Genomic DNA, 13081 nt, shown 5'->3' on the forward strand with positions numbered 1-13081 from the left:
AGTGATAAAACTATAGTTTTCAGAAAGTTTAAAATTTGATTTAAAGTCTGCAATTACAGTGGCACTAACCGCAAAGACTCCCATCATGTGTTTCGGAAAGCTGTTTACATCAGTGATGACAGGGTTTAAATTGACAACGTGAAAGCTGGAAAGTTCAAATATACATTCGAAAAGTTTCCTTCAGCATAACCATATTTCTTCGCCCATAAAATCCTGTGATTTGTAGACCACACCAATTTGTTATGTCATTAAAATTCTCATTAACATTAATTGCAAAGGAACCTGTTCAAGTTTCATTTCTTTTATGGTCCACCCGGCTTTCGCCATTTATACACTCAAATATTTTATTTTATTTAAAAAAAACATCAATGCAAGTCTACATTTTACAGGTCCATTCACCACATGCACTCTCAAATCTACTGCCACCATAGTCTCCCTACATTTTAAAAATAACTGTCAGGAAGGGTTGGCATATTTGTACTATTTTATTGAATATATGGCAATAGCCAGAATAACCACACCTTAGAACCAGAATGGAATTATAGCAAAAAGCGAAATTGTATTGAGAACGACTACTCTGCTTGGTTGACTTTTCCAGCATTATCAGTGATTGAACCAGTTGAATTTTTTGGACTTAGTTTATGTAAATTATACATTGATTTTATAAACTTTGCAGGCCACTCTGGCCATGTCGGTAAAAAATAGTCGTGATTAAAAAGTGTTTACACTGCAGTGTATGGGAAACTGTTAACAGTTAGACTTGAATATTCAGATATGGCAAAATCTAACATACAAATGCACCCACAGTAAGATGCTCTGATAATCAACGTTTAACTGTATTACAATACACCCAGAGGAGAAAAAAAAAAAAATAAGTGTTCAGAAATTCACATCATAGATCTCAAAATTTAGTCTTTATTTAAATTGTACAAGAAAATGATATCATTTATAATTGGTGTACAAAGTCTTACAATTGAAGATTTTTTTTTTTTTAAATATTAACAAAATATTTTCTTTCTTGAATCTAATTCGTGAATGAAGTAGTCACATATAGTTATTGTACCACTGAGTACATCCAAATTTATTGTCAATTTATCCAATCCCAAGCCTAGTTACCTGAGGCTCCCTAGAATTGACTTATGAAAGCTGTGCATTGATTGGTCAACCCCAGAAAATGCAAAATACTTTCCCAATTGGTTTGATGGATTAGAAAATGGGCTTGGGTGCTTGGAAATGGTGTTCAGACTTAGAATAAGACAATTATTTGAAAATTACATTGAGTTTCAGAAATTTTCTTCCGAGTGCGAGGCAACTTAACCAAATGTACAAATGAATACATCACATGGTAAATAAAGTGTTAGCTCATTTGCCACTAGAGGGCGATATTTAGGCTAGTCCTAAAATACAAATGTTAAACATGCTTGGAGATGGCAGATACACATTTATTCAGTGTTCTGTTCTCAACCCTGTTCAGATTTAAAAACAGAATAATCTAAACTAGATAAATTCTGATTCACTATTTCAATATTCAAACTGATTACAAGGGGATGGTCATTGCGCAGCGCGTGTTCGAATTTCATGTAAACAAACTATGTACCCGGTATTTTACACTCATTGTACAAGTCACTGTGAGTTCCGTATTGAACAGGACGCAGTACAGTAATGACATGACGCAAGCCAAAATGAAAGGAATGCCAGTTGCAGTTTCTTCTTTATACTACAAATATTTACTCAAGTCAAGAATTGGTGACCAGTTAATATAATAAAGTCTACATAAATGCATTATTTAGGGTTTTGTTCCGAGACAATCTCAGAAAATTTATTGATAAAACTCTTACTTGAAAATATGCAAAAAATGAGCATCCATTTAAAATCAGTATGAACATCTTATGTTCTAAGGAATTAAATTTGTTGGATTATTTAATGCTCTTGGTCAAACAACTCAGAGCTCAATATGGAGACAGAGTCAACTCGAAATAATTTTCAAATACAGAGAAATTCTCTGCAATAAATATCACTATAAAAGATTTTATTATAGCAACAGAACAACTTCAATGAAAATTTACATGAAAATTACCATATCTGTTGTATGTGCTTACATAATGAAATGACGCAAAGTTGGTTTAGGTGAAAACCCAACGTCTATTTTCGGCTCACAAGCACCTCTAATTAGAGATGAGCTCCCAATAAAACAAATATAGTAAAATCTGTATTCTATCTTTAAGTGGTAGCACCGAGTTTTATCAATTCTATGTGACAATACAGATACCATTACACAGATGTGTGCGGTTTTAAACGTGACTTGCTAAAAAAGTTTGCTTCGAATAAAAACATCTTTGAAAAAAAAATCATTATTCATGCCATAGTTCATTGGCATATTCATATACCATATTCACTCTATTAGAAGCACATCTCAAATAGAAGAGAGCTTAATTCAAGAATTCATTTTTTTACCATAGACGCACATCATTTGCATGGGCCATTAATAAAGCAAATACACATATATTTGTGACCCATAATATAAAATGATCTTCATTCTGTATCTACATCTTGGTGTCTAGTGAGACGTAAAAAAAGGCTGTAGATTTATGATGATGATGATGATGATTTAATCTCGACTGTATGAGTATTGAAAGCTGACATTGTCTACTGGGTGTCTAGAAAGTATCAAGATGTCACAGCTGTAAACTGGAAGTGTCTGACAGGTGAAGAAATTAAAGTATGCAATAAAATAAAAATAATAAAAAAATAATGGAAAACTCTAGACCACTCTTCTGACTTCAAAGAAACGTTTAAGATAGTATACTTGTCCTAATGTCATAGCTACTAGTACGAGGGATTCAAAGAACGACCATAACACAACTCTGGAATTCGTATTGTCGTTAACTGAAACAAAACAAACAATACTTTGGTATATGGCATTTGTAATTGTGCAATTGATATTTAAGATTTTTGACAACCAATTTGGCAGTCCACCATCAGCCTTGGTTATTAGAATACAAGACAATCTTAACACAATAAGAGATGGTCCATAAAAAGATTTATCATGATCAATGCGTATTTAATGATTAAGCAGAAATATGAAGAAATTTTTGACAATCAAAATGACCATGAAAATGACTTACATATAAAGCTGCAACAAAATGAATAATAAAAGAATACTAAATTTTTGGTAACCAAAAGCCATCTTGATTTATCATGATCAATGTGTATTTAAGGATTAAGCAGAAATGTGAAGAAATTTATGATTTTTGACAATCAAAATGACCATGAAAATGGCCTACATATAAAGCTTCAACAAAATGAGTAATACAAGAATAATACTAAATTTTTAGTAACCAAAAGCTATCTTGATTTTGCACATGGATAACAGAATGAAGCTGTTCTTGTACCAAGTTATAAGCATAGAACAGCAAAGATGTGAACTTTTTAGGAAATAAATGGCCACCAGTAAGACATTTTTATCAAAATGTATTACTGGGTAGATGAAGAAACTGAAACACAACATATAATTGCTATTTGAAGAATATTTGAGCAAGAGCAAACTAAAGACTTTGTTGTAAGAATGTCACTAAAAAAAACAAAGTTGACATGCATCTTTAAATACAGTGCCTGGTGAAGCCCACTACTTTGAAACTGAAGCAGCATTTATTTAAAGGTACAGTGGTTTATACTATGGTATGGTTGATATTAGACAACTGAGAAAGCTAAAACAAGGTCTAGTACATCTAGTGTGTCATTGTTAATTCAGGAAAGTTTGCATAGTCAAGTGAACTCAACACTATAAAGATGTCAGATCAAAAGAAGTGCATTTTGAAAGAAAGAAAGAAGAAACTGCGCAAAATATGAACATGCTATAAAATGGCTTGTTAATGTTAGTCAGCTATGTCTATAGCAGACAAATAAAAAAAACGTGAATGAAAACAAAAATCAAAATGATTTATTATGTAAATAGAGCAAGAGCAGGAACACAACACAGCGTTCTATTCACACTGACATCACAACTAGTGATAACTTACTAGCTCTATGTATTCGTTCCCTCACTTCCATGTATTCTTGCTCATGTTTAACCCCGGTTAGCGCAGTGGCTAACTCGTTCACCATTTCTTCTAGTTTGTTGTGGTGTTCTACAGAAATGTAAAACAGTACGCAGTTATCAAACAATGAGGGTACTTACTCATGCGATGTAATTTTTCACGAACTTCCATATATTCTTGCTCTCGTTTTACCCCCTTGAGGGCGGTAGTCAACTCCCCGACCATGTCATCCAATTTGTCTTGCTGGGCTGAGAACAAAGATAATGAATATGCACATGTGTGGGTTTTATTAATATGTGAGCATCTAATGTTAACAGCATCCTTACCACCCATTATACATTAGAATGATATGAGGTAACTTCCTGACCAATCAGATTCTCTGTGCAAAGGTTAGAAGTCATAGACAGGTCATGTAACAGATCAGTGTCAAGGATTTTTTCACATTTAACACCAAAGTTAAATTAACGTGATTATTATTGTATACTTTGATGCGTATTAGAAACGTGACCATGATAAGCACTGCAATACATGATGTGACCTCAACCAATGGACATTAAAATATGAATAAATATGATATAAACTAAATAATTAGCAAAACTGTTTGTCTGCAATTTAGACAAAACACGTAACTCTAACCAGCAAAACACATGTCAAACAGACACATTGGCAGACATAACCCAACATAAAAAGGGCAGTAGGTACTACATTTCAATATTTTTGCAGAAATCTGAATGAAACCCGTTTGAAGAGCTTTTGATTACTAAGTACTATGGCGACACTCACAAATGCAAATAATAATAAAGTCGGGTTCATTATAAAGAAAATAGTGCACTAATGAATGACTACACTGTACATATAAGCTTAAAAAAGATGGTCGCCCGCTGTAGAAGAGGTTGACGACCTTATATGTATTATTGTTATTGACGGATAATTTAAATGTAATCACTGAACGATGCACCTGTAGTGGTTAACATGAAATAAACTTTGACCTTTGCCTTACTACTCCAAAAAAACATCAGTCACATAGACAGCTGATTTTAATGCAGCATGGCAGAAAGCCTATTTTGAAGTGTACCAATCAGTAAAGGTTATTAGACTACATAATATGTATATTGCTCTATTGTTTATTAGATTATCAAGTATGACTTATTTAGACCATAGATGCATCTATTGTAATGCAAGTTAATGCACTAATAGAACTAATACAGTATAGGTAAAAAATATTAACTACTGTAAAATCTGTATTAGATGCCACGGCTTTAATTAAAATGGTACAATGTAACAGAGGGAATGCGGCTTCTATTAAAGCATCTACACATATGAGAAAATTTTGGTTCACAATTGTTCAAAAAGATCGGGTGCGACTTCTAATACAGATTTTACAGGTAGTTAGAACAAGCACAAGCAGAGAAAACATTAAATAGAAAAATTTAATCAAATGCTAAATTCATGGGGTTTTATTACAAGTATTTTTGAATAATGTGGTACTACCAGGTGTTTATTTACCTAGAGATAATACTTTATTTTTGAACTTTGTGCCAACCAGTGGTAGAAATTCCAATACTGTAAACTGTTTTATTTTTACTGCTACAGTATGATTTTTCACATTGGAGAACATTCTCACAAATTTCCCTTTGACACCCTAGGAACCCAGGGAAGTCACTGTGGCTCCCTAGGAGCCCAGAGAAGTCACTGTGACTTACTGTCTTAAAGGAATTAAATTAAAATGTTTGCCCACTATTAAATTTATCGCAAAACTAAGTGGTTCAATAGTATTAAATACAACTGATACTATTTGATGTAGAGGTGAAAGTGCACTCATTGAAAACATTGTGAAATCCAATTTTGTGGTAAATTTGGGCACCAGATTAAGCCACGCATGTGAGTTGGGATTCAGTAATATAGGTACTGTATATGAGCTGTGTGAAAGACATGCCAAGTACATGTACGAGGAAATAGAGGTTTAATTCTCAATTTAAGACAAGTAATGCTTTTGTGAACCTTAGAACTACAGTATAATACGTAATTTGAAAGATTCCAAGTTCAGTCAGCATGTTTGAACTTAATTGGTTGAATGGAATTTAAACATAGTATCTGCTCTATTCTGAGCGTGCATTCAAATTTATTGAATACGGAACCATTAAAATATGACAAGCGCTACTAAAAGATCAAACTGACAAGGAATACTATATTTTGTAAAATCTTACCATCTGTATCCATATCACTGCCTTTAGGCGAGTCACCTACATCCATTGAAAACATAACAATCTTGGGAGTCATTGTAGACATTTTGTTACTAAAACAGTACTTGTAGACACCATCCATATGTGCTGCAAAGGTGTATTTACCATTCGATTCCCTCTCTCCACTGTAAATTACTTTACCATCTGGACCAGTAATCTGCATTGTAAATATCAATAGACTCATTAATTAAGAACAAAATTGAAACATGTAAATAACTCCCACAGCATACTGTAAAATACTTTATTTTAGCTGGAATTCATTATCGCTGAAAAGGCTTTTTGGGTGTTTTGTATGGAATTTGATTTCTCTAATTTTTGATGAATTGAATGTGAAACATTGAAAAAAAAAGTATATTCACTGGATTTTATTTTCACTGAAACATCATCATCATCTACAGTATATCAAGTGAGAAATAAGTTAAACATTAACAAGCTATTATGTATGTATTATTAGTGTACACTGAGGTGAGTGACTTTTTCTCAAAAGAATGTAAATAATAAAACCACTAGTGCTATTATATAACATACTACTAGTAATACAACTGTAGACATAAAAAAAAATATAAAATACTGACATCCACAGAAAAAATGCGCAATTTCTGAAGATTTACACTGTTAATGTATTCAACACAAATAATTTAGAAAAAAAAAACAGTAATAAAATTGTTAATTACAATTTATATTTAATCATAATTCTTGATAATTTAGCCAGTGACCAATATGTTAACAGTTCCTATATAAACCAAGTTCAACACTCACTGACTATTGTCACATTCATGTCATTATAAATACAAGTGTCCGATAATAATTATGATAACATTTCCAACAATATTGAAATATTGTGGCTGCATGTATGTTTATGGAGAGGACTTTGTAAATAAACTGGTATTACAATTTGAATTACACATTTTTCTATGCATACGAACAATAACATGCAGTTCTTTTCATCAAACTTATTTTCACTGAGTAACAACATAATTATGTAGGGTTATTTTACCTTTACATCTATATCGAGAAAGCCACCTTCCGCCACCTCGAATGTAAGACCCATCTTGGTTCCAGACGTTACTTTATCGTGGAAACATTCGTCCGCGTGAGCATCGATGGCCATAAAATAACCTTCAGTGGGACCAATGTGCACAAGAACCATTAAGAGACTCCATACGAATATCAGTTGGTCCATTTTGAAGACAAAATAGCTAAATATACCTACGAAAGTACGATTTCATAGGAGAGAGTAACAGACCTGAACTTATGCCACGTCGACTTTACTTGACATGCGCAGAATACCACCTCGTACCAGAACATATTTAAAGTTTGGGTTATCCGACTGTTTTCTCTGTTATTTTCGCATGCTAAATTTGTTAACTAATAAAATGATATTACTTTTCAGGTAAAACAAACTGCGTATACAAATTTTCCAGGCAGTCATACCAATTTAAGAAAATTACGGATTTTTTTATTTGCGTATATAAGGGTAACACAAATTAGAATCTGGGACAAGCCTAGTTGGTATGGCGGTGATTTCTCTCGGTGAGTGACTATGTGATGTCCGCTACGGATTATTTGTGTTTACGTAAAGGTAAAGATAAGTTATACTTCATTGTCAACAGCACAAGAAATATAAAGGTATTAACTACAAAGTTGGAGAGTATAAATTGTCTACGCGTGTGATTTACCAATTTGTTACGTCTTTTGTTTCTGCGTCGGAACGTCATTCACTCCAGGAGCACCGCACTTCCCCAAGTCAGGTAAGCTATAGCTGGCTGAATATTATACGTGCACGTGCCGAAACCAATCAAAATATTGCATGTTTCACTGGTCGGGTATCACTCCCTGGCATACTAGTTCATAATTCATCGGGTTTTGGTTGAATACCTTATTTTTGGAGAGGTCTTTTTTGTCTTTTTGTTTTCGTCAATATTTCGTAACCCGGAAGTCACCCGGCCTTTCCGATAATATGCAAGGATATGCGACAACCTAATTCAACCTTTGAATGGACCACGGTTTATTAGTTTTCTGATTTTTACTGTGGAAATGCGCTCTCATTGTTGACTGTATATGACAACTGTCTGAAACTGATGTTTAAGAGTAAAGAGCTGGTTGTTTACATTTGTGATGATGTTTCGTAATGAATTGTTATGAATCATCATGAAACTGCGTTATTTTTTTCTTGATGATCAGCGTTTTTGGGTGTTGCCTAAAGTTTAATATCGGTACATATTCTGATTTAACCTAGTTTTATGTTAGAATATATATATATATATATATATATATATATATATATATATATATATATATATATCTAGTATTTTTAAGTAGTGTAGTTGCAGAGAAATGCCATTTTATTGAGTTAAGTATAAGAATAACAGAGTTCAGGACATTTATGGTCAATGTGTTTTTCGTGTTGACCTCTTGTGAGTGAGAGATTTATCAAAAAAAACGTTAGAGAAAGAGTTTTAGGAAATATGTTTCTGGTAGAATGATTACAGAGAACTAATAAAAAAAATTATTAATTAGTTAAAATAATTCAAATCTCTCTTATTGCTGCATCATAGCTTTATGTCGCTGTCCACTTGTTGCCATTTTATTCAAAAAATGAAATGCAGTTGCGGTGAAATTATTGTTGATCAAAATAAGTTAGGACATGAGCTGTAGCACTTCATAAATATCAAATGTATCAGTTAAATATATTACCTGTACCAAAGGTCAATATGTATGTGTGCTACAGTGCATTATTAAAGGCCAAATTTACAGACTGGTGCTTTTATTATATAATAATTCATTGATCTCTATTTTGCATATTCAGGCATGTTTGTCAATTTTCATACGAATCAATAGCGTCTGATTCATATTCACCTTTGACACAGTATCACAATATATCTACCGGTAATTAGTGCAATGTTTCCTTAAAAATTTGAGCATGTTAGTACCAACTCTAAAACCTGGTTGAATTTCCATTTCATCAGTATTTTGATCAAAAGTGATTTACTATTGTCATAACATGTGTGTTATTGTATTTGCTCTATACATGTAGAAGCACACACAAACCAATTGCATTTATTGTACATTTTTGATGCTGGATCATTAAAATATGACATAGCTACACCTTGCTGCTGCTGCTACTAATAGATAACAATGTCTAAGCATTTGTCTAAGGTCATCTTCTCAATAATAATATGTCATCATAAGAAGGAAAACATCAGTTCAAATGAAATGCTTTCAAGAGAAATGTGAAGCTGTATAAAATATATATATAATATATAGGGCTTAGTCTCAGATATGACATATCCTAAAACAAACAATTCCAATCTACTATGATCACAGTGACAACAGTTGAGCCATGACCCGATTTCAGCATAAAAATCATGTCTCATAAGCATGTATCATGTTTCTGATTGAGCAATGTGCTTGACCTTGTACTATTATAGGGTCGATTGACAGACATGAATTGTAACATGTACATGCAGCATGAAGTGGGCCGGGTTGACACTTTTTTCATTTACAGTGAGTGTCAAAGCTTTATTTCCCTGGCCAAGTAATGTTTTGTCATCATTATTGCCCAAAAGTTTCAAATCTATCTTTGGATTGATCAAAAGTGTTCCTTTAATTTATGCATGCCTTAAAAGCTTGATTTTTATGTGTATACTATTAATACTATTCTCGCACTTTTGAATTGAGTTTTTAAACCTTTATGAAGTGGGTGTGGCATTTTCTCAGTTACACTCTAATGAACTTTCACAACCATATGTGCGCTCCACCATGTATGTTATTTAGTCACAGTACATGGTGGTAAATACAAATAATATTCATGCAGATTTTAATTAATCTTGATATAAAATTCAGACATGTAGGAAATTAGTAAATCTGATTTAGTCATCTATTCATCTCCACCACATACATTGTATATATAGTGAGCTGTTGAGGGCAAGCAGCAAAAGGGTACAATGTACTTGAAGCATAGCATTAAATTATTCACTATATATTGTAGGCAAATTAGCCATCACACTTTGTCATGGAGGCGAAAATAATGTTTATCAGGGTTTTTTCTAAAAAAAAATGAACAAGAGGGAGCACACACAGGCAGATTAAGCAGGAAACGCTATATCGGAAGCTTTTTGCGTCGTTTTAACGGTGTATCTATCGCCATTGAAGTACTTTTAGAGTAATTTTAGTGTATTTAGTGTCCAGACACATTGTCAGCTGGTGTTGCTTTTCACGAAAAAAAAAAATATTTGAGAAAGATTTTATGTTGTGCGCAGCACGGAAGTGTACGGCTCAAGAAATATATTTATTACTTGAAAGTTCAATAGTCAATTCAGTGAGAGGGCGCCAGCTGAGAGTATCAGGGCACTGTGCCCCAGTTCCCTGATTTGGAAAAAAACCTGTTTATTATTATATCTATTCTTGAAGACTTGGTCTGATACAACATGGTTGGTTAATTTATGCTAGTTTTCTTTATGACTGATCTTGATAGTTGTTGTTTTGCATTACAGATGGGAGACAATCCAGGACAATATCAAGACTTATTGTCAGCAGCTCTAGGTGCAAGTGGACTTGATTTTGACATTGATGATATTGGTTTGGAAGACGATGTAAGCACTCAACCTGATAGTGTGTTGGCCGCGGTATGTTTTACTCATGGGATATATTCAGAGTGTATCCCTGCTTTCACACATACACACACACATTAAAATTTGATTTGAGCAGCTTGGTTTGAACAATACCACATACACTGATCAGATCAGCTGGAGATGCAAACCCATGATCTACCAGCTGTTGTCTAATCTCAAACGCTATTTTGTCTTCACTGGGATTTAATTTAACTGTTTCAATATTATAGTATATTCATTGGGTTTTGTTAAATTCACAGATTTTCCAGTAACCTAATGGATTTGCTTATCATAGCGTTATTTTACATTTTCAGTGTTCTCCCCAGAAATTTGTCATAGAGTCGCGGCTAATTTGCATAATAATTAGCATATAATTAGCATAAATTAACATATTGTTTGTCATATGGGGAAATAAAACAAAACCAGTTTTTTTTCCTTTTTTTTAGCTCCGCTGTCGACTTTGTCAAGCGGAGCTTATCATATGAATGATTGTCTGGCGTCGTCCTTCGTCGTCCGTGTCAATGTTTTACTTTTTCGACTTTTTCTTGAAAACTACAAGCCTGAATGCTTTGATACTTGGTGTATATGTACCTTGGGTAGACCTCTCTCAGATTTGTTCATTTTGTAATGATATCTTTAATTCTCTAATTTTGGTGAATATTTTTGTCATGTTTAGTAAAAAGTGATATTTTCGACTTCTTGTTAAAAACCGCAAGTCCAATTGCTTTGATATTACATATATAGGTACTACATGTGGAACTCTCTCAGATTTGTTCATTTTGTAATGATATCTTTAGTTCTCTAATTTTGGTGAATATTTTTGTCATTTTTAGTAAAAAGTGATATTTTCGACTTCTTGTTAAAAACCGCAAGTTCAATTGCTTTGATATTACATATATAGGTACTACATGTGGACCTCTCTCAGATTTGTTCATTTTGTAATGATATCTTCAATTCTCTAATTTTGGTAAATATTTTTGTCATTTTTGGTAAAAAGTGATATTTTCAACTTCTTGTTAAAAACCGCAAGTCCAATTGCTTTGATATTACATACATAGGTACTACATGTGGACCTCTCTCAGATTTGTTCATTTTGTAATGATATCTTTAATTTTGGTGAATATTTTTGGTAAAAAGTGATATTTTCGACTTCTTGTTAAAAACCGCAAGTCTGATTGCTTTTATATTACATATATAGGTATTACATGTGGACCTTGTTAATTTCGTGGTGATATCTTCAATTACTTAATTTTGATGATTATTTTTGTCATTTTTGTTGAAAAGTGATATTTTTGAATTCTTGATGAAAACACCAAGGTCCTTTGCTTTGATACTATACATATTGTTCATTTTTCCAATGATATCTTCAGTTCTTTAATTGAAATGTGCATTGCTAACAGCGGAGCTATCTCAGCCGACAGGCTGCTTGTTCTATTTATTTTATGTACAATCTGTATACAATTATTGCACTGCATGTTTAGTATTGCAAATGTCCTGCAGAAATACTGAGTTTTCTGTTTCTTTGCTTGGCCCAGCAATCAGCAACTTTATAAAACCCTGTTCAGTCCCGGTAAATTAAACATGGGGTTGATTATTCCCATTGCTTGTCTTCAGTTTCTGTTGTTTTCCGGTTAAGTACAACAACTGTTACGAGTCACGATACTTACGCTACTATGTTCGAGCAATAATAATTTTTCTGGCTGAAACTATCCCTCTTTATGTATTTTTTTTAATCATCGATGTTGTCTGTTCAACACAATTGTGAACAATTCGAGACAACGGAGGTCTGAATTACGAATTGTCGCCATTGTTATACCACGTAAAATTCCTGATTTCTTGATAAATATATTATTTTCAATTATGCTTCACTTAATTCATCCGAATCTGAGCACGATATGCGATCCGAGTGGGAAGTTCACGCTCGCTGGATCTTACGTGGGTGACGCCATCTTGGATTCACGATCACAAGGTCAAAATTGTTTACATCATAAATATATATTTTTTCACATTTTGATCTCAAAAAACAAATACAATATCAAAAATACTGACAAAAATCAAAACTTAGAATAATAGTACGACTACATTTCTAAAAATAATAATGAAAATACGTTTCGTACACACCGGAAACATGTGGATTTTGACCCCAAGTGTGACTATATCATTTGCATATGAATATACGTTTGGCAAA

At 33.0% G+C, this 13081-nt stretch overlaps 2 protein-coding genes across 3 annotated transcripts in view; one reads left to right on the top strand and one right to left on the bottom strand.

Moving 5' to 3' along the window:
* Positions 1-326: 326 nt before the first annotated feature.
* Positions 327-7553, bottom strand: LOC100378278 (transmembrane emp24 domain-containing protein 2-like). 2 transcript variants are annotated; one of them, XM_002737665.4, is made up of 4 exons: positions 7278-7553; positions 6245-6437; positions 4020-4127; positions 327-2886 (listed from the first exon to the last, which is right to left on the bottom strand). In XM_002737665.4, the coding sequence occupies exons 1-4, from the start codon at positions 7461-7463 to the stop codon at positions 2762-2764; spliced, it is 612 nt and encodes a 203-aa protein (XP_002737711.1). In that variant the 5' UTR covers positions 7464-7553; the 3' UTR covers positions 327-2761. The 2 variants fall into 2 exon arrangements, with proteins under 2 accessions (XP_002737711.1, XP_002737710.1); XM_002737664.4 differs by lacking the exon at positions 4020-4127 and adding an exon at positions 4178-4285.
* Positions 7554-7783: 230 nt separating this feature from the next.
* The window catches only part of LOC100366926 (protein strawberry notch homolog 1-like), a 64736-nt gene continuing 59438 nt past the window's right edge, over positions 7784-13081 (top strand). Inside the window, exons 1-2 of the mRNA XM_085491707.1 lie at positions 7784-8031; positions 10777-10908. Coding sequence (XP_085347833.1) covers positions 10777-10908 — 132 coding nt within the window. The 5' untranslated portion in view covers positions 7784-8031. The remainder of the gene's footprint in view (positions 8032-10776; positions 10909-13081) is intronic.

This window comes from Saccoglossus kowalevskii, chromosome 16 (assembly GCF_978046115.1).
Source record: "Saccoglossus kowalevskii chromosome 16, keSacKowa6.1, whole genome shotgun sequence".
In the NCBI taxonomy this organism is placed as follows: domain Eukaryota; kingdom Metazoa; phylum Hemichordata; class Enteropneusta; family Harrimaniidae; genus Saccoglossus; species Saccoglossus kowalevskii.